The following is a 23745-nucleotide window of genomic DNA, read 5'->3' on the forward strand; positions in this document are numbered from 1 at the left end:
GCCATCCTTCAAAAAGTATAGGTGGGCAAATATTCGTTGACTTTGAACACTTTTGTATTTATTGGTTTATACCCGCTTCAAAATTTCTTAATTTAATTTCATAAAAACAGACATAACACAGGTAAAGGGAAGTAACTCCGTTTTTAGAACTGGAGGCAGACCACCATTAAATTTCACCATCTGGGTACCCATAGCAATTCTCTCTGTCTCTTTTCTCCCCTTTTGCATGCCCATTTTTGTTGATTTTTTTGGTCTAGAATGGACGAAGAAGGTTTGAATTAATATTTTCTGCCAGGTTTTGGTAAATATTCATGATTTTAAGGCGGAAGGATAACCGGGTTATCAGGGTGGCTACGGTGATATGTAGGCCTATGGCTGAACTAGTACTAGTTACATGTTTTTAGTATGCTTCTTCAAATTTGTGTATCACAAAATTTTGGTGGTCAACCTCATACAAATTTTAGTGCAAAGACATGACCATTTGTTCCTCTGTCTGTGGTGAAAAGCATTAAGCCCAACGAAAATTTTGGGGAAAGTTGGAGGTGCGCAAAGTGACAAGAATTAACATTGAAGTCAATCATTCAATGGGGAAATTAAATGGTGTCTAGATACGGGCCCGGGTTAGCCGTCCGTATTGTGTCCACATAGAACTTCCTACTTTCTATGTTAGGGTTAGGGTCGGATATTTAAGATTAAAACATATAACACAAAAATGGGAGTCACAAACAAACATAAATGCCCATTACATTTATCTTTAAAACTCATTATTAACTTCTAGGTAATGTATTTGTTTACACCGGAAGTGAACTAGGTAAGGGGAAGCAATTTTATCACGTGATTTTTACTGACACCTTGACCATCGCTTGACAGAATAAGACATCAGGTAAACAAGATTAAGGTGTAATAATGCAAAATATTGTTTAAAAACACCGGAAATGATATATATAGTTTTATTGTGATTAGTATTACACATTTCACAATATATTTGATGCATCTTAACTAGTTTCCAGCTGTGACAATCCGTTAGTTACATTTATTTTGACATTCTTTTGCAAATTCAAGAAATTGCATGTGTTCCATTTTGCCATAGGTTTTGGGTGTCTATTGGCAGTGATATTGCTACTGTTTTTGACTTTTCTACAGTTTAGCCTGTGCCTTTCATGTCAGATATTCATAGACCAATCAATATACATGCTTACCAATTACGTTGAGGGGGCCGGGGGATTGCATTCATATCATAAGGTCTGTCGTTGAGTCAACTGGCGTTGTTTCGATTCCCCGGTTGTACATGACAAGGAATAGGGTCGCCTGTCCAACCTCATTGGTCCACTGTATATGATCCCTACGCGCAAGCGAATTGTTGAAATAGAATTAAACCATATGTTAGTCCCGATATGACCTGGTTTGTGTTGAGTGGATGTTAAACTCCATTTTTCTCTCCCTCTCTCAATGATATTGCTACTGTTAATGACACTTTTACAATTTAGCCTGTGCCTTTCAGGGGGGGGGGGGGTAGATGGCCGAATGGTTAGCACATGCACGCTGTATCATAAGGTCTGTCATTGAGTCAACTGGCATGGTTTTGATTCCCCGGTTGTACGTGACAAGGAGTAGGGTCCCCTGTCCAACCTCGGGGTTTTTTCTCCGGGTCCTCCGGTTTCCTCCCATTGTTAAAAACCCCTACGTTCATGCAAATTATTGAAATAAAATTGAACCATGTTTTAGTCCAATTAATAAGCATGCTTACCAATTATTTGTTATGATTTTCAGCCTTGGTTATATAATTAGTTAAAATAAATTTCAGTCGTCACCTTTTTCATTTGTCGAATTACCTGACTTGAAATCGAAATAAGATAAGTGGGGTAATGCGTTGACCGAGAAAGTTCATCAGTATTTTCTGGCGGGGTTCCCCCTTGTCAGTGGTGCAGGATGGAGAGCCTGGCAATTGACAATCGACATGTAGGCAAAATGTATCCTACATAGCACACTGTTTATTAAATGTCATTGTGCTTGATAACGATAAGAGGATACTTGTCGAAATGTTGTGTTTTTAGAATAAAACCAGCGATTGTATCCCATAAAAACTGTGTTCTGTTAATCTGTTTACCGATCACTAAATGCCACTCAAAGATTATCATTACACTGTATAGGACGTTAAACCCCATTTCATTTCATGTTGATATGGTTTCTAAGATTTGAAATAAAATGAGCAATCCATTCAATCTGATTAAAACACAGATCCTATTTCGTTTCGTTTTTTATAGTTCAAAATTTCGTTTTACTTGTCTTGACTACGCTAGGTTCTGGAAGAGTTGTTATCATTGACGTGTTCTGGAAGGTGTGAGGTATTAGCCAATGAAATTACCTTTTACGGCGAGCTTTAGGCGTGTTTTGCACGGAACTGTGGGTAATCTACTATTAACATCAATGCTGATTGGTTAATCAAATGTCTGACATCATAGGTCAAAAGTCTGTCGTATGACCTCTGACGCGACAAATCGCTATAACCAGTCAGATCTTCATGTAGGAACATTTTCTTAATAAAGCCCCAACATGCAATAGAATTTATCGTAATAAACCCCAAAACCAGAAAGGAATGTATCTTTAAAAGAAAAAACATTTGTTACATCAAAGGAATATATCTTTAATAAATTTCAAAACATTGGAGGAATATATCTTTTATAAACCTCCGAAAACAGGATTTATCTTAAATAAACCCCAAAACCTGAAAGGAATGTATCTTTAAAAGAAAAACATTTGTTTCATCAAAGGAATATATCTTTAATAAATTTTGAAAACGTTGGAGGAATATAACTTTAATAAACCTCCGAAAAGAGGATCTATCTGAAATAAACCCCAAAATCTGAAAGGAATGTATCTTTAAAAGAAAAACATTTGTTACATCAAAGGAATATATCTTTAATAAATTTTCGAAACATTGGAGGAATAGGCTAGTATATCTTAGATAAACCTCCGAAAACAGGATTTATCTTAAATAAACCCTAAAACCTGAAAGGAATGTATCTTTAAAAGAAAAACATTTGTTACATCAAAGGAATATCTTTAATAAATTTCAAAACATTGGAGGAATATATCTTTAATAAACCCCGGATAAACAGGATTTATCTTAAACCCCAAAACCTGAAAGGAGTGTATCGGTAAAAGAAAAACATTTGTTACATCAAAGGAATATATCTTTAATAAATTTCGAAAACATTGGAGGAATATATCTTTAATAAACCCCCGAAAACAGGATTTATCTTAAATAAACCCCAAAACCTGGAAGGAATGTATCTTTAAAAAAAAAAAAATTGGTTAGATTTGAATTGTGCTTACTATTAATATTGACTAAATGATTTGATATAGTTGTATAGAGTTAAAATATTCATGAGCTGGCTATAATAACATGTGATTTGTGCAGACTAGAGAGAGAGACACAGAGAGTGGGAATCAATACTCCACATGTACTTGAGGCAGCGGTACACGGACAACCAAGCTTCTATAGTGTTAGCCATGACGACAAGCTAACAGTTTCATCGATGCTCCTGTTCATACTTAACTTGTATATGACCAACAGGAATTTATTCAGGATTCTTTTTTTAGGATTATGAGAAGGTAAAGTGCTGCATGTGTTTAGTTGTATAAGATTTTTGGGTTTGACAGCGCAATCTTAATGGCTGTGTTTTTAAAGAGAATGTCTTCTAATGGATTATTGTAGCTCTAGGCTTACATATGGTTCATCTAAAAAATGGGATATGACATTTATTGTGGACTTTAATTGGATTCAATGCCATATTTAGCCTTTGTTTAGGACCTAAGCTATATAAGGCTTGGTGGTACATGTATGTATAAAACTACACTAAACTGGGGGTCCCGTGTTCGATCCCGTTTTTCAACGTGGTTCCCCCTTGTCAGTGGTGTGGGACTGGGACAGAGGGCCTGGAAAGTGACAACGTATTGTCGTTTGGATGGGACGAAAAACCGAGGTTCCATGTACACACTGGCATGCACGTAGTCTGTAGCACTGCTGTCCTGGCAAAATTTCCCTCATAGCACACTACATGGTGCATGCCCATCTTCATTAGCCAGTAGGAGCAGAACAGTAGGACATTAAACACCATTTCATTTCATTTTGAAGGCCCTTCGTAAGACAATTAAACCAAAAGGTCTCACAAAGGTGTGTACCAGAATAGGACATTGACCCAACACAACAAAATATAAATGAAATTTTTTGAGGCACCTGTGATTTATGACGCCCCAGGGGCTAATGTGTAGCTTTTGATATTAGGATCAATTCGATTTCTGACCCATCCAATATGTGACTTATGTGACATATTTTATATGATCAAATGAATATTGAATAGGATTCTGAAGATTATCTTGAATATGGAGTGCATCTAGGATGTTAGTTTATTTGTCGTTTTAGCGTTTAGTGTCTAGTCATTCGGATGAGACAAGAAAAAAAGAGGTCCCCTGTACATATTGATGTGCACGTAAATGAACCATTGACAGTCAGAAATTGATTATCTTGAATATGGAGTACATCTAGGATGTTAGTTTATTTGTTGTTTTAGTGTCTAGTCCTTCTGATGAGACAAAAAAGCGGTCCCCTGTACGTATTGATGTTCACGTGAAAAGAACCACTGACAGTCAGAAATTAATATACATGTAAGAGTAAGTCATAGTGCCACTGTCCATTCATAATTTCCCTCATAACATACTATATGATATGATGTATGCCCATCTTCATTAGGGGGGTTGGATGGCTGAATGGTTAGCATGTGCGCGCTGTATCATAAAGTCTGTCATTGAGTCAACTGGCGGGGTTTCGATTCCCCGGTTGTACGTGACAAGGAGTAGGGTCGTCTGTCCAACCTCGTGGGTTTTCTCCAGGTCCTCCGGTTTCCTCCTACTGTTAAAGACCCCTATGCGCAAGCGAATTATGGAAATAAAATTGAACCATATGTTAGTCCCGAAATGACCTAGTATGTGTCGAGTGGACATTAAACTCTCTCTCTCTCCCATCTTCATTAGCCCAGTTGGTGCAGAAAAGTAGGTTGTTGAAGCCCATTTCAATTCATTAGACAAGTACTGTAGCTGACAACTTCGATTCACTACGGTAAATCCGGGTATTCGCAGCTTCTGCACTCAGATTCATTCTAACATTCTTTTTTTTAAAAAAAAAAATCATTATTCACTAGATGAGTTTGTCTTGATGGTTTTCATACATAGTAGCTGACAGCTTCCATTAACTACATTCCAATTTATATTGGTATTTGCAGCTTCTTCACTGAAGAAATTCTATGTAAAAGTGCAGTTTGGCATTATTGTCTATTAGTGTGAAAATCTAATACTGTTTGTCTAATATGGTTAGCCATTAAAGATCTCTATGTAGTCTTGTGCAGTTTGACGGCATTGCCTATTAGTGTGAAAATCTTCTAATGCTGATTGTCGTTGATACGTCTAATACGGTTATCCACTAGTGATCACAAACTTTACGTCTGTACTGGAAAATCTTACACGAGAATGTGACCTGGGGTCGTATAGATCTGCCATTAAACTTTTATCTTGTTATCTTAGTAATTACGACAAATCTCGACAGGCCAGATAGTTGTCATTGATACGTAGTTGTATATTGTCGTCGCCCCTGTCCGTCGGACCAGCGTCCACAATTGTTTGTGGACGCTCTTAGGGGCTAAATTTTATATCCGATTAAATTTATACACAGAGTTTACATCCATCCTATTGATTTTCAGCAATTTCCGATAATTACTGCCAGAGTTATGGCCCATGATCACTTTGAACAATTTGTGAATGCTCTAGATGCTACTGTACTCGTCATGTGTTTCGGAAATCATCTGTCAACACGGCATCAACCATTTTTCTTATGCTGACGATACACAACTAATGTCATCTTTCTTAACAAATCAGATTACTAATGCCATAAATACCATAACCCTGTGCTCTCAAGACATAAAATCTTGGATGTCCTCAAATAAATTAAAATTCAACGATGATAAGACTGAAGCGATCATTTTTGGAACAAAAAAGCAACTACATGTACATGATTTATCGGAAATTAGTATAACCATTGGAGATTCCAGCATCCTAGTTTCTGATGATGTTAAAAATCTTGGCGTAGTTGTAGATTCATCTCTTACTTTAGAAGGACAGGTCGATCATCTCTGCAGATCATGCTACTTCCAATTGAGACGTTTAAGCGGAATATGAAACATCATCATTGAGTCAGCTAGCATGGTTTCGATTCTCCAGTTGTATGTGACAAGAAGTAAGGTCGCCTGTCCAACCTCGTGGGTTTTCTCCAGGTCCTCCAGTTTCCCCCCACTGCTAAAGACCCCTACGCGCAAGTGAATTATTGAAATAAAATTGAACCATATGTTAGTCTCGAAATGACCTAGTTTGTATCAAGTGGAGGTTAAATCTCTCTCTCTCTCTCTGATATCCAATATTTAAGACAAAATAAACGTTTTACTATTGGCACACGAATCCTGTACCATAATGCGTTTCAGCGCCATTTGTAACAAGGGACTCGAAGAACAAGGTTAGACATATTCCACAAGTCATATCAAAAAATGGCGCCATATTCTTATCTGGAAAGTATGCGCAATAAATTCTTTCTGTGTAGACTGGAACAACCAGGCACTAGAGATTGCCATTCGATTGAAACTTCTGGCGTATTTCGCCAAACATAACTAATTTAAAATTAGAGTAAAAACGGAAACGATTGAATGTAAATCAGTTTATTTACATTCATATTACATTATTATATGCGTTGCGACCCGTTTGTGTCCATTTCTGTGCCCCAAATATTAGCGATTTAGCTCCTTTAATTATGCTATGAAATTAATTGCTGCAGATCTCGATGGCCAGATATTTGTATTGATTTTGTCAATAATATCCGTATATTAGTTGCTTTTTGACTACATTAGTCTTTTATACTCGATTTTAATAATGTCACGACATTGATTGCCATCTATCTTGATGGTCAGATATTTATTTTATCAATGATACCTGCAATATTTTTGCTACCTTGTAACAGCTATAAGCTTGACGTATGAAAATTTCTGTATTTGATATATTTCTGACTTGATATTAACATAAATTCATATTGTTCTGATTAGAAGATTGGTGCAGTGTCACACCAAGTTTGAGTCTGCGCTCATCTCTTCAACGTTGAAAACTTATATTTTATGAAGTTCAGATTTGATTAAGTTCAAAGTTTATGAAATTCATTTTTTATGAAATTCATATTTTATGAAATTTATATTTTATGAAATTCATATTTTATGAAATACACAAGTCGTGATTGTCCGTTAAAAAATCGCTGATGATTTTCAATTGGTGCGATCAGGCAAAAAATACGTTAGTCTGACCTGGACTTTATATCTTTGTAAATTAAACCATATTTAAACCGAAAATCCGTGTGGAGGGTGGGGAGGGGGGATGGCTGAATGGTTAGCATGTGCGCGCTGTATCATTGAGTCAGTTGGTGTGGTTTCGATTCCCCTGTTGTATGTGACAAGGAGTAGGGTCGCCTGTCCAACCTCGTGGGTTTTCTCCTTACTCCTCCGGTTTCCTCCCACTGCTAAAGACCATCATGCGCAAGTGAATTATTGAAATAAAAATTTAACCATATGTTAGTCCCGAAATGACCTAGTTTGTGTTGCATGGACAAGTAAACTTTCTATCTCGGAACTGATATTCCTATGAGAGATTCATTCATCTTTCATAATATTTAAGTTTGCGAGAGATTCAAAACCCCTCCAATCGAGGATCAGGGGCTGTACAGTATATGTGATGATAATGATTCATGAAATCATTGTATGTGTTAAACAGTGAATTAGTTAATGTAATGTATGATTCATTGAACAACTGATAACTTATCATGTTAATATAGAGTTAATGTGACATTATGATTCACCCACACAGAGTTATCTTGACAGAATGTAAAACCAATCACTTCTAGCTACTGTAACCCAGGTATCATTTAAACATACATTATACAAGAGCTAAATCTGTCTATTGCAAGTCTTCCTTTAGGCCTGAAATGTTATCTTAATTATTACTTAGACATTTATTAACCTATCGAGACTATGCTGTTTATCGTACTGACTTTAGTAATGATGATCGAGGCTAGGCGGAAATTTCAATCGCTTAGTTCTCGGTTCATAGTGGATCAATTTGAATGAAATACTGAACAGAATTGGCATATTCTTAACAGGAAAAACGTTGTTCTGAACATACATGTAACAGAAATGGCCAACAAAGTCAGTCTGCTGGAATACTGGAATAAAATAATCGTTGGTCTGAAGAAATACTGAGAGGAAAAACGTCGTTTTGAACGTAACAGAAGTCCGATTTAATGAAAACTGTAATCTAGTAAATTGCGTCCGTGTTACATGAATGTTTTCTGTCATGATCGGGGGATTTAAATGAGCAAGTAAATCAAAGAAAGAATTGGCGTTTTATCTGAGATGTCGTAATAGATTTAGATGGCTATAATGAGCAGGTTGGTGTTATATATCATGTTATAACGACCAGAAAACGTTATACAAAATAGAAATCTGTAGATTGAGCAGTATGGAGATAATGTGATAGTGGAACATTACTGTAATTATATGAGGCGCCCAGGTTTTGCGTAATAAATCGTATTCCTGCGTATTGAACGGTGACATGGAAATGGATTGCGCAATTTTCGAAGACAGTAAGAACATGTTGTTTATTATGAATCTGTCAATGAAGTTGTTCAGCTTCCAAAGTATTGAAGGTTATGGAATTTATACTTCGTTGCCAATAAGAAATGTCAGTGTTGGTTGTAGCAGGGTCGTTCTAAAACAGCATATTATAACATCTGAAAATGAAATTAGTAAAAGTGTAGCTTGTAATCAAGTTTCATCGCGTTGTATCATAAGGTCTGTTATTGAGTCAACTGGCATGGTTTCGATTCCCCGGTTCTCTGTGTCCTCCGGTTTCCTCCCACTGCTAAAGACCCCTATGCGCAAGCAAATTATTGTTATAAAATTGAACCATGTGTTAGTCTCGAAATGCCCTAGTTTGTGTCAAATGTGTTAAACTCTCTCTCTCTCTCTCTCTCTCTCTCTCTCTCTCTCTCTCTCTCTCTGTCAGTGTTGGTTGTGAGGTATGAAAATTGTAGCAGATTGTAATAACTCAAATTGACCTTAGTAAAAGTGTAGATTTTAATCAAGTTTTCATTACAGTACATTAATATAAGAGTCACAATTATGGGTTAGCGCCATCACAGGAACATCAAAGTCTTTAGAAAAAGAACCTTCAGATACTACTATAAAAGTCTTATCAATGTCTGTGTTAATAACGCTGTTTAATAAGATAGTAAAAGAACAGTAAAGAGAGAATATTGAATTTCAGGATAAAGTGGCTCCTCTATGTATTTTAGTCTTCCAAGAAATCCAAATTATATAATTGAGAATGAGAATGAGAAGCGTGTTCTATTAAAGATGGGTTCCCGCATACAAACTGGGTGATTTAATGGTATATATGGACTAAAAACATATTCAAACTAATTAATTTGTCATAACTTTGCTTCAAATCCTTTTCAAACATTGTAATTGCAAGGGAATGTCCTGCTACAAAAATTTGATCAAACCAGGTCATGTTTATGTCACATGACTTACCTCTCTTGCAAGTCAGAGGAGAATTCATTGCATACATAAGACGATGTTGTCTTTAATTGCTTACTATTTATTACAATCCTAATTAAATTCTCGGATTCTCCACTACCCGCGTCTTTTTCCGTCATTTTTATCTCAGAAAGTGTTGTACGTCTAACTCTTCATAAAGTTTATCAACTTGTTCATCAAGCGCTCAATGTTCGCGTGTGACCTTTGACATCACGCGTGCAGAAATTCCTAATGGTCGGGCTGTTGTTAAGGGGAACCATTACAGTGTTTTTCGGGGAATCCAGTATTTTTCTAGTAAGATTGGATATCTCTACTTTCCATATAATATACCAAAATTACCATACTTTTATTGGAAATAACCACTCGATAAATACTTTTCTGGGAACCCATCTTTAAGGTCAATCCTAAACAAATATTGGAATTTTTTATCTGTAACCTTATATAAGGGAAATGTCTGGATCCAGACATTTGTTTGCTAAAGACCAGACAGAGATGGTATATTTGATAAAAAAATGTTTTATCTACTCCAGAATTCGTTTGTCTGGTACTGTTGATAAAATGGTTATTTAAAATTGACCAGTGATAGTGACAGAAATCTGATTATTATAACATCAATCTAATTAAAATACTGATCTATATTTCGTTTCGTTTTTTTTATACTTTCAATGGCCTACACTACATGAAGATCTGTCTGGTTGTACTGAAAGGTCGCATAAGGGGTCGTATGAGCAGCTTTTGACCCTATGATGTTAGATGTTTCTAGGGGTTTACCCACAGTTCCATTCATTAAACGTCAAGAATTCGCTGTAACAGACCGTTTCGTTGGCTAATCTCTCACTTCAACTAGAACGCCGGTAATGATAACAACTCTTCCAGATCCTAGTGTAGTAAAGACAAGTAAAACAAAATTTTGAATGATAAAAAAAGAAACGAAATAGGATCTGTGTTTTAATCAGATGTAGTGACAAAATTAAAATGTTTATTTAAAACATCAGTTCTTAACGTTTTCGACTAAAACCGTGGATTTCGGACTTAAAATATTCTAAACTCAGTCTACACTATTCCTTCCTTCCTGGTTTGGATGTCCTCAACTGACCCCTCTTGTTAAGTTTGAAATTCTTCCCCAGGAGCCAAGTTCTCCTGTCAAAAATTCTGGGCAGGGCCCTCACAAGCTAAGTGGCGCCCCAGGGCAAAAGTTTCAGTGACGTCCCCTTCCACCTCCACCTCCACCTCAGCTAACTAACTATTTGTTAAATAAACTTACATGTATATGTAAATTTTTATGTTTATTTCCCCTACAACCATCCATTTGATGGAAAAACCCTATATCTTGGAAAAATCATAATTCTACTCTTTCTATTTGCTGAAATATGAACTGGTTTACATAGGTTTAGGGTAAGCGAAGGCCGGTGATTTGCTAGCTCAGCCTCCAAGGGGCATCCAGTGAATATTTCTTGTATGCACTTAGATAATTGCCGCCCCCAAATAAGTGTCGCCCCCGGGCATATGCCCTCCTCAGCCTCCCCCTATATGAGGGCCCTGATTCTGGGTTTTCAAGTCTGGTTTCAACTTGTCTGTTGAAAGTAATCATTATCTGCCTTGCACACATAAACATAGTAAATCGACAATAATCTTTGAGAGGCATTTATAGATAACTGGATATAGCAAAAAACTATAACACATACTTATAGAAAAACAGCTACTAATATATTTGGGCGACATTTCGAAGAGTAATCTCTCAACGTTATTAAGAGAATACTTTTCGAAACATCGCCCAAATAAGTAAGTAGCTGTTTTTCCATAAGTATGTGTTATAGTTTATTACAGTAAATCGAGTTAAGTTCATGAATAATTAAGTGACATTCTATTCCCATTTGTTTGTCTTTTGAATTTTCGATTATTGAAGAGTTTAAATCCATTATATTGATGTTTAAATGAAGTTAACTGGTTTGGTTTACAATTTACATGTTTTTGAGGTAATTTTATGTATTACTAGCAGGTTACCCAATTTCGCCCAGGGACCACGATTTGCCAGGGGCACGAATTTGATGACCTAAAACATTCATGGGGTCATCCTGGTTAATTGGATACCACATGTTTTGGGGGTGGACCGTAGTGACGATTCTTGATTCGCCTGGGGGCCAGCCCCAATTCACTTGGGCCCCAAATTTGATGACCTGAAACATTCATGGGGTCATCCTGGTTAATTGGATACCACATGTGTGGGGGTGGAGTGTAGTGACGATTCTTGATTCGCCCGGGGGCCAGACCCAATTCGCTCGGGGTCCAAATTCGATGACCTAAAACATTTACGGGGTCATTCTGTTTAATTTGTTTCTGTTTGTGTATGTAGTTGATTGTTGTGTTTAGTTTATGGAGGCAGATTGTTATCTGTACGTTATCACTATAAACCTGGGGCTTGCTTCTCAGATAGAAATTGCAAAATAGTGATATTTTGTTACCATGGCAATTTCATAAATTGTTTTATGGACTTTATTAATGACCAGTAATTTAATAAAATAACTTATTATTTAGCTAAAGTGGTGTTATGTATCTGTAATGGTGTAACAAATGCTCTTGAGACCTTCTCTACTAAGCCTGTTTTGGGTCTGGATGATCTTGTACAATAGTGTAGACCCTGACATCCAGATATTCATATGATACATGATAGGAACACTAGAGAACAGGGCTGTGATACTCTGAGTAAAAGGATGAACTGACTTTGATCAAATCATTGACATATTTGGTAGCTGTGATATATAGACATTTCTTTTGCTTTGTGATGACTTAAACATACATTATGCAAGAGCTAAATCTGCCTATTGCAGGTCTTTCTTCAGGCCTGAAATGTTATCTGAATTATTAATTAGACATTAATTAACTGATCCAGGCCATAATCAAGTCTTGATTGCACCTAATTTCTCCAATTTTAAATAAATTAGACTGGTTCAGCCATATTTTGATTTAATTTAAAAATGGAGGAGCAAGACATAGCTTCGAACAACCATACGGTGGATGCAATTATTGTGCATGTCTTGTCAAACCTTCAAAGGCTAATATCTTCGCTCGTAATAGAGTAATTTGAATGAAATTTTCAAATTATTCATTTTACATTATCTATTTTCGAACTATTATAGCAAGAATGACTAGCTCTTTATCTAAATCTTACATAATGTATCTTTAATTGAATCTATCCCACCTATCTAAAACAATGCACTACTTCTTTCCATCGTCTGATAAATTTGTCTTAAAAGTTTCGGGGTTGTTCAGATGGATTAATTTTATCTGAAGCACGAAGTTCTTATTCTTATGTTGAGTGATATGGCCAATGTGGTCATAGAATAAATTCCATACAGTGTTATTGCATGTGTTTACATCAAAGCACATGTACTGGCATCTTCACGTAATACCCTGCATATTGCGGCACTAATTTCGATTGGGTACAAGCCCAACTTGTGATCCTATCAAATTCCTCGATCGTCGCGAATACCAAGTCGTCTCGCGCTTTCAAGCTAAAATGTCTACCTGTGATAATCGAGTTGCAAATGTCAAGATCCATTTATTCATTGTCAAGGTTTCCGTGGAGGTCGCGATGTCACATCCTCTGATTAGACGCTACTGCTCACATAGATAATGTAGCTATAAGTTTGGGAATTGTGAAGTAAACAAGCAACGGCCAAGCAACGGCCAGATGTTGTCAAACTTGCAGTCGTTGCTTCAGGAACATGATGTATTGGTAGAATATGTACCATAAGTTGTATCGGAAAATCTAATATGAAATTTCGGTCTCTGTGTTTTCTAGCCTGGTTTTCCCTTACCAGAGGGTTAGATCTATTTGACAAGGCCAACTGCATATATCCTCAAGGTTTTAGGAGCTTTTCGAAAGAATTTATGCATTATTTAGATCAAATTGACAAGGCCAACTGCATATTTCCTCAAGTATTTTTGAGTTTCTTGAAAGAAGAAATGCATTTTATTGCCATTTTAGATCTAATTGACAAGGCCAACTGCATATTTCCTCAAGTATTTTTGAGTTCCTTGAAAGAACTTATGCATTATTGCCATTTTAGATCTAATTGACAAAACCAACTGCATATTTTCTCAAGTACATGTATTTTTGAGTTTCTTGAAAAAATTTATGCATTATTGCCATTTTAGATCTAATTGACAAGACCAACTGCATATTTCCTCAAGTTTTTTAAAAGAATTTATGCATTATTGCCATTTTAGATCTAATTGACAAGACCACTTGCATATTTACTCAAGTATTTTTGAGTTTCTTGAAAGAATTTATGCAGTATTGCCATTTTAGATCTAATTGACAAAGCTAACTGCATATTTTCTAAAGTATTTTTGACTTCCTTGAAAGAAATTATGCATTATTGCCATTTTAGATCTAATTGACAAAACCAACTGCATATTTTCTCAAGTTTTTTGGAGTTTTTTTAAAAGAATTTATACATTATTGCCATTTTAGATCTAATTAACAAGACCAACTGCATATTTCCTCCAGTTTTATGAAGTTTCTTGATAGAATTTATGCATTATTGCCATTTTATTATCCTCCTGTGTTTTTCTGCTGACTGGCCATGTTTTTATGTCCTGTGTTAATGTGGTATTCTGGTTTAGGTCTTGTATAATTGACAGTTCATTAATTTACAATGGTGAAATCAATAGATATTGACTGGTCTATCTCCTTAGGCCAAATCAGGATCTTGATTAAAGGTACATTATGGGAGATAAGATAAAGAGATGGCAGTTCTCGCTATAATAGTTAAAAACTAGATAGTGTAAAGGTAATTTGCTGAAAATTTCAGTCAGATTGATCCACTATGAGCCGAGAAAGAAGCGGGTGAAATTTTTGCATAGTCTCGATCATCATTACTAAAATCATTAATATAAACAACATAGTCTTGATTATCCACTTTTTTTAATTTAATTATCAATGGCTGTTAGCGGCATATAGGAATCTAATCCAGCCAACATCGAAGGCTAGCCTTGACATCGAGAGTTTATTATGGTCTGAATAAGTTAATTAATGTCTAATTGATAATTTAGATAACATTTTCAGGCCTAAAGAAAGACTTGTAATAAGCAGATTTTGCTCTTGAATAGTGCATGATTAATAAATAGTCACTTGAATCACATGAAAGATGTTTTATTTAAAATTACAAAACTTAAAAATTTGAACTGAAAGATTTTGAGAAGGGCAATCATTTTTTCCCCCTTAAGAAATAGGAAACAAACTAGGTCATTTCGGGGCTAACATATGGTTCAATTTTATTTTAATAATTTGCTTGCACATAGGGGTCTATTTAGCACTGGGAGGAAAACGGAGGACCCAGAAAAACCCCATGAGATTGGACAGGCGAACCTACTCTTTGATTTTCTGTTCTTCGGAAACGCCTGTTAATAATTCTGCCTCTGGGGGGTTGGATGGCTGAATGGTTAGCATGTGCACACTGTATCATAAGGTCTGTCATTGAGTCAACTGGCGTGGTTTCGATTCCCCGGTTGTACGTGACAAGGAGTAGGGTCGTCTGTCCAACCTCTTGGGTTTTCACGGGGTCCTCAAGTTTCCTCCCACTGCTAAAGACCCCTATGTACAAGTGAATTATTGAAATAAACTTGAACCATATGTTAGTCTTGAAATGACCTAGGTTGTGTCGAGTGGACGTTAAACCTCATTTTTCTCTCTCTCTCTCTTTAAGAAAAGAACTACTAATATTAAAGCAAAAAGGCACTTAGTTGCTTGTCTCAAAAGCTTTTAGTTCCAAAAATTAAAATTCTGAGATTTAACAAAATATCGCACACAAGAACTGAGTGGATTATGTATTGATCAAATTCCTGAAGAACTAACACTTCAATTTGTTTGGCCTTATGAACATCGTTTATTACTTTTACTAATTCAGTCTTGTTATTCTAGTACTCAACCACAGTCAATAGAAACCCTAATCACATGGTATTTCACTGTTTACATTTAATTTAGTCCTGAGAGTTTATTAATTACACTGTTTATGAGTAGCCAATTGATGTTTTTTTTAAAGTAAGCAAGAGCTAAATAAGATTGTGGATTATAACATGTTTAAACATACATTATTCAAGATCTAAATCGGCCTATTGCAGGTCTTTCTTTAGGCCTGAAATGTTATCTTAATTATTAATTAGACATTATTCAAGATCTAAATCGGCCTATTGCAGGTCTTTCTTTGGGCCTGAAATGTTATATAAACTATTTAACATACATTATGCAAGAGCTAAATCTGTCTATTGCAGGTCTTTCTTTAGGCCTGAATGTTATCTAAATTATTAATTAGACATTTATTAACTTACCCAGACCATAATCAACTCTCGATGTCATCATTAGCCTGCAATATTTACTGGATTTGAATATAATTTGTGATATTTAATTTAACGTAAAAGTGGATAATCTAGACTGTTTTTATTGTACCGACTTTAGTAATAATGATCGATGCTAGCCTAAAATTCAAAAGTTAATATATCGGTTATGAGTGTTGCAATTTGACTGAAATATTCAGCATATTCTATTTATGTTATCTATTTTTTTTAACTATTACAACGAGAACTGTCAACTCTTTATCTAATCTCCCATAATGCCCCTTAATGTATTTTAAAAAAGGCTAATTATTTGCATATAGCACAATCGGGGGGGAGGGGGCACGATGGATCATTGAGTTTTGTGCTGGCTCACCAACCAACTTGCCCGGGAGGTCCCGGATTCTATCTCGATTTTATCCGAGGAGGTCCCTTGGGGTTTTGGGGGATAGGTGGGGGGGGGGGGCTGAATAGCTAACATGTGTGCGTTGGATCAGAAGGTCTGTCATTGCGTCAAGTGAAGAGCTTTCGCTTCATCGCTTGTAAGTGACAAGGTGCGGGGTTACAAAATAACAAAGTATTGTGCTATTGAGATGTTCAACTCCCTTTCCTTACCATCCCTTTGGCAAATTCAATCATTGATGGAAGTTTTTTTGTGGTTGTATTTTTTATTTTTTTATTAACAATATTTTTATTCAGGATGTCTGAATGGGATTTAAACCCCTCTCCTGGACGTGTTCCCTTGTCAATCCTATGTAGGTGCATGCATTGGATACAGAGTAGGACAAGCCGCCAAATGTTAAAACCCAACTCTCTCTCTCTCTTAGTAATCATAAAAACCACGAGACATTCTTCTCAGTGACACCATATTTAACGCTATTTATTAAATACACGTATTACACTGAAACTGTCTGAGAATATAAATTGTTATTCTATGTGATTAAGTGGAAGAGAAGTTTGTTTCTTTTAGTTAGTTACAATCAATAAAACTATTACAGAGAACAATCAACATCGACCATCCCACCTGTTTTACAACTCATGTCATATTGTTCTCAGTTCATATTGTAACCAATTCCCAGTCGGGTTTTTGTCTGGTATTGTTCTCTGTACATTATTGTAACCAATTCCCAGTCGGGTTTTTGTCTGGTATTGTTCTCTGTACATTATTGTAACCAATTGCCAGTCAGTTTTTGTCTGGTATTGTTCTCTGTACATTATTGTAACCAATTCCCAGTCGGGTTTTTGTCTGGTATTGTTCTCTGTACATTATTGTAACCAATTCCCAATCAGTTTTTGTCTGGTATTGTTCTCTGTACATTATTGTAACCAATTCCCAGTCAAGTTTTTGTCTGGTATTGTTCTCTGTACATTATTGTAACCAATTCCCAGTCGAGTTTTTGTCTTGAATTCTCAGTTTTGTTTTAATCTGTGTTTAAATTTGTGGGAAATTAGGCCAAACCAAAAGTACTTTCTTTTTTGGATTATTTTATATTTTTCTCTCCAGAAAAATCAAAATAGGTGTCTCGTAAGAACAAAAACTCATACCGGTACTAGGATCAATTGTGATACATGTATAACTAGCGATCGATTCGGCGAGGTGCGGTGCCTATATGGAACCCTGAACCGGAAGTAGTATAGGTGGCCCCAAGCCTGGAAATAAGACACCTGTCACATACAATTTCAGGCACAGATTCAGGTATTGTCAGGCACTTAACCTCTGGTGCCTGTCATTTTGTCCAGCACTGATTTGTCTTTTTTATTGATATTATTAATACATGTCCGACACCAAGTTGAAAATGTCAGGTACATCTAAAACCGTTATTTCCAGGCATGTAGGTGGCACAGAATGTATCATCTGCAAAGGATCCTACTAAACTTAGACTGTCTACAGACTAGTTGGCTTAGAGAGAGAGAGAGAGAGAGAGAGAGAGAGAGTACCTCGACACAAACTAGCTCATTTCGGGACTAAAATATGGTTCAATTTTATTTCAATAATTTGCTTGCGCGTAGGGGTCTTTAGCAGTGGCTTGAAACTGGAGGACCCGGAGAATACCCACGAGGCTGGACAGGCGACCCTACTCTTTGTCACGTACAAGCGGGGATTCGAACCCCCTACTTTGCTTGAGAACAGACACTAAACATGTATTACAGTGAACCTGTCTGAGAACAAACATTTATAGATTCATTTATAAAAGTTATTTATTGCTTAGTCAACGATATCAATATTATCAACATTACAGTGTACCTTGACTTGGTGATACACTGTGACATAAATATAGAGTGACCTTTAAGAGGCCGAGAGGCGGGGTTTCGATTCCCTGGTTGTACGTGGCAAGGAGTATGGTCGCCTGTCCAACCTCGTTGGTTTTCTCCCGGTCCTCCGGTTTCCTCCCACTGCAAAAGACCCCTACGCGCAAGCGAATTATTGAAATAAAATTGAACCATGTGTTAGTTACGAAATGCCTTAGTTTGTGTCGAGTGGACGTTAAACCCCATCTCTCTCTCTCTCTCTTAAGAGACCAAGAAATAAAGTGACCATATGGTTCCCACTTTATCTGGCATTTTATCGGACACTTCTCAGATGTGAACAACACTTCTTTCTGTTAAATATAGCATCACATCCCTCCTTCCTTGTTCTTGTCAATATAGTACATGTCGAGTATACTTCTATCACTGACATCTTGTACAACTACAAGGAGACAGTCTTTCAGATAAATATTGTCTTCGAGGACCGCTCGTACAAGATGTGTATCTCAGACTTTCTAATTACAACAGAGATAAGAATAGCTAGCAATACATTTCTACATTTCCTGTCCAGACATACCAATTGGGTTTTGATTGAAATGAGTAATGCCAGTTATTTTTTTGCTCAGCCTGAAGCATTGTTGTACTTTTGTTTTTTAAAATGACTGTAATTAAACAGATTCACTGGCTGGGTACAAATCTCTTTTTGTTATTTTACATTATTTTATTTGCATAGCGTTTTTTTGCTCTGTGCTGTAACACATTGTAAATTTGACAAGCAGTTTGAATATAGGTTAGCAATTTGAATACAAATTAGCAGTTTTGTCTTTAAGATAATGCTACCATACATGTATTTCAGCTCTCTATATTAAGATGCTGTTTCAATCATTTTGAAGGTGGGGGGGGAATAGCCGAATGGTTAGCGCATGTGCGTTGTATCATAAGGTCTGTTTTTGATTCCCCGGTTGTACGTGACACTGCTAAACCCCTTACGAGCAAGCAAATTTTTTGAGTAAAATTGAACCATGTGTTAGTCCCAAAATGACTTAGTTTGTGTCGAGTGGACGTTAAACCCCATTTCTCTATCTCTCTTTTCAACCATTTTGAAATATGATGTCATTTCAATCATCGAATATAGATGAGGAATTTGAACATGGGTTAGCAATTCTAGCATTTTCAACTATTTTCTTTAAAGATGCATTATGTAAGATTTAGACAAAGAGCTGACCATTCGTGCCACAATAGGTTCATAAATAGATAATGTCAAATGAATATATTTAAAATGTCATTCAAATTTCTTTATTCTGAGCAAAGTTATCAATGTTTGAAGATGTAGCGCAGATCGTTCAGTATCGTAGCAACAGTACTGGACAAACAAGACTAAGTCTCTATTATCCATTTTACCGTTAAAATTTTAAATCTCGCGAGCCTTCAAATCCATTTAAATCTCTGCCATCCGATGTATAGAGAGTACATTATGGGCGTGTCATGTTAAAGAGCGTAATATGCCTATTGCAGGTCTTTCTTTAGGCCTTAAATGTTACATAAACTATTATTTAGACATTTATTAACATGATAAAACTATAATCAGCTCCGATTTCAAGTAGATTGGAACGGTTTGGCTATTTAATTATTTAATTTAAAAACGAAGAAGTGAGGCTAAGCCTCAAATAACCAGCACCATGATTACAATAATAAACAATCAATGTACACGTCTTGTCAAAAGTACAAACATTGAATTGATAACATTGCTCAGAATAAAGTAATTTGAATGAAATTTTCAATATATTCATTTTGCATTATCTATTTTTGAACTATTATAGCAAGAAAGACCAGTTCTTTATCTAAATCTTACATAATGTATCTTTAATAAATGTCTAAATAATAGTTTAAAGTAGGTAAGTCTCTAAGTCAATATCACCTGAAGTCTTATACGTTGAAAATACAAATTATTTGTCAATTCAAATTAACATTGATGTTGTGATTTTACCAGGAAAAGGTAGGCTTCTGATATCCAATATTTTAGACAAAATAAACATTTTACCATTGGTACACGAATCGTTTACCATAGTGCGTTTCAGCATCAGTCATTTGTAACAAGTGGTCAGAAAGAACGAAGCTAGATATATTCCACAACTCATGTCAAATGGTGACGCTATATCTTACATGTATCTGGAGAGCCTCAGCAATAGACTGGAATAACCAGACGCTTGAAATTGCTATTTGGTTGAGACTCATGCCGTATTTTGCTGGGCATAACTGATTTGAAATTAGAGTCAAAACGGAAATGATTGAATGTAAATCAGTTTATATACAATCAGATTACATTATTATATGTGTTTCGACCCATTTTGGTCAGTTTCTAGGTCCCAAATATTAGCGATTTAGCTCCTTTAAATAACATTTGAAGCCAAATAAAGACCTGCAACAGGTAGATTTATTTTATGTGTCTTTAAGATATTCTATTTTTACTAGACCTATATAAAAAATGTTAGATTTACATATGTTTTATGTATATACCTGTATAAAAACTTAATGTGGTTACATTCATTGTGTAGCACACCTTGAAGATGATAGATTGATGTAGATTTTATGCATACAAATGTTTAAAATAAAAAAAAATATACAAAACAATTATAGTGTGGTCATATACCATGTACAAGTTCTTGCTACAAGTATATTAGAATGGATGTATCACAACCTGTAAATTGTAATTTTTAAATATTGATCGCAATTCTCTGGAATGCAATTACTGTTTATAACACGTTTTGACTAGGATTGTTAAATACAATACACTGGACTCAATTCTATGGAATATAATCACTGATCAACTAGGATTTTCTCATAGAATATAAAATGTGGTTGGACAAAACAGGTTTAACAAACTTTTATGGAGCCTTTAAACTGTAATGGGGGTTGGATGGCCGAATTGTTAGCACATGCGCGCTGTACCATAAAGCCTGTCATTGAGTCAACAGGTGTGGTTTCGAATTCCCGGTTGTACGTGACAAGGAGTAGGGTCGCCTGTCCAACCTAGTGTGTTTTCTCCGGGTCCTCCGGTTTCCTCCCACTGCTTAAGACCCCTACTCGCAAGCGAATTATTGAAATAAAATTAAAACCATATGTTAGTCCCGAAGTGACCTAGTTTGTGTCGAGTGGACGTTAAAACCCATTTCGCTCTCTCTCTTTAAACTTTAATGATAGAACGAAACTGTATATGATTTCAACTCATCTATCTATTGTTTTACCAACTTGTGATTGGACAATATATTTATACGTAAAACATACTTAATTAATGATGACCAATCAGAGACATCCCACTGATACGCCAACATCTCGGCATCAGGTTAAATAAGAAAGCAAGATTGTAATTTTCCCTCTAATTTGCATATTTGATTGAAACATGGACCAGTAATAAATTAGTGTAAAGCACAAATGTCACAGTGTACCCTCTAATTTGCATATTTGATTGAAAGGTCGTCCAGTAATAAAGTAGTGTAAAGCAAAAATGTCACAGTGTACATGATAATCAAGGCTATGTCATACACAGGTCACATTCATTCTAAGGAATACAATCAGTGCTTATTACTGGGCGATGTATCATTGATTGATAATAACTAGAGAAACCTAGTCCAAACATTGCTCAGTAATAAGCAGTAATTGTATTCTATAGAATTGTGACTTGTATATATCTAGTTCAATAATTACTAAATGAGAGAAAGAGAGAGATAGAGATAGAGAGAGAAACTAGGTCATTTCGGGACTAACATATGGTTCTATTTTATTTCAATAATTTGCTTGCGCGTAGGGGTCTTTACCAGTGGGAAGAAACCGGAGGACTCGGAGAAAACTCATGAGGTTGGACAGGCAACCCTATTCCTTGTCACGTACAACCGGGGAATCGAAACCCCATTAAGGAGTTCTCATTAGTTCCCTGAATGATCGACTACCCCACTAAGGATTTCTCATTAGTTCCCTGAATGATCGACTACCCCATCAAGGGGCTCTCATTAAGAGCTATAAGTATCCTTCGTTCTGTCTAGTTTCCATTTTCTTTCAATAACGTTATTTTGCTGTGAGCAACTCTATTTTGCTTTGAGAAACTGTATTTTGCTCTGAGCAACTTTATTTTGCTTTGAGCAACTTCAGTTTGTATTCATCATATGTACTCAAGACACTATGTCGCTTTAAATACTCCTCAATTTGACTAATTTCAGATGATTGAGACAGCATGGTGAATCTTTAAATATATGAAAAGTTAGAAGAAGAATACCAACGACGTTTGAACAACACAGACAAGATGAGTGGAATATTTCCGACTGTTGGTCCTGCTAGTGATTTGGATGTGTGTAACACTCGCATCAACAACAACCAAACAGAAACGTTGGTTATGTTTCCAAAGTATGCTGGAATACCGTTTAATTTGGTTGTGAATGTAGTTGTATTTCTGGTAAGTAAACATCTTCAATAGAAGATTTGATTTTGCTTTAATTACGTACATCTTATCAAGCCCTTCACGTAATACCCTGCATATTTCGGCACTAATTTCGATTGGGTACAAGTCCAACTTGTGAGCCTATCAGATTCCTTGATCGTTGCGAATACCAAGTCTCGCGCTTACAAGCTAAAATGTCTACCTGTGATAATCGAGTTGCAAAGTTCAAGGTTCATTTGATGTCAAGTTTTCTGTGTAGGTCGCGATGTCACAACCTCTGATTTGACTCTACTGCTCACGTTTCTGTAGATAACATAGCTATAAGTTCGGGAATTGTGAAGTAAACAAGCAACGTCCAGATGTTTTAAAACTCGCAGTCGTTGCTTCAGGAACATGGTAAATAAATGACACTGTCTGTCTGAAATGGACAGAGCAGGAGCCCGTGAGCATGACAGGCTCGGGGGCCCCATAAGAAGTTAATGTTCTCCCCTTGTGTGGGGTCCTTTTCTAGTTTAGGGACCCTTTTTGTCTTGGGCGTTGTTTTGGAATAATACCGGTAAGTAAGAGTGCAAAGCGCTAAATTTTTGCATAAGGTAGTAACATCAAGGTATACAATAGAAAGCACCAAACAGAAACATTGGTTTTGTTTCTGAACTATGCTGGAATACCGTTTAACTTGGTTATGAATGGAATTGTATTTCTTGTAATGTGGTCAATCAAAAAAGAGATTGTTTTTATTTTATTTTTTTGGAATAAAAATAGGTCATGTAATCTTGTTTATCTGAGAATCAGAATATTTTTTATATGTTCGACTGATCCTGATATTAATGTTCAACGGATTTATCCGAGTAAAATTGAATGGAGTATTGAATTTCACATGTAATAAGCCATAAAACCAGACAATTTATTGAGAATTATTCATTGAATCAGATCCCTAGCAACGTGCTGTCATGGTGAAAATAATCTTGATCAAATTAAACTATTTCCTGAATTTGGTTAAATTCATGCGAGAGAGAGAGAGAGAAATGGGGTTTAACGTCCACTCGACAC

The 23745-nt window shown here is 36.0% G+C and overlaps 1 protein-coding gene across 1 annotated transcript in view; it reads left to right on the forward strand.

Annotated features, from left to right (window-relative positions):
• Positions 1-838: 838 nt before the first annotated feature.
• LOC126822347 (calcium permeable stress-gated cation channel 1) overlaps positions 839-23745 on the forward strand; it is a 47721-nt gene continuing 24814 nt past the window's right edge. The window contains exons 1-2 of the mRNA XM_056101065.1: positions 839-883; positions 22478-22710. Of these exons, the coding sequence (XP_055957040.1) occupies positions 22561-22710 (150 nt within the window). The 5' untranslated portion in view covers positions 839-883; positions 22478-22560. The remainder of the gene's footprint in view (positions 884-22477; positions 22711-23745) is intronic.

Source organism: Patella vulgata, chromosome 5 (genome assembly GCF_932274485.2).
Source record: "Patella vulgata chromosome 5, xgPatVulg1.2, whole genome shotgun sequence".
Taxonomy (NCBI): Eukaryota; Metazoa; Mollusca; class Gastropoda; family Patellidae; genus Patella; species Patella vulgata.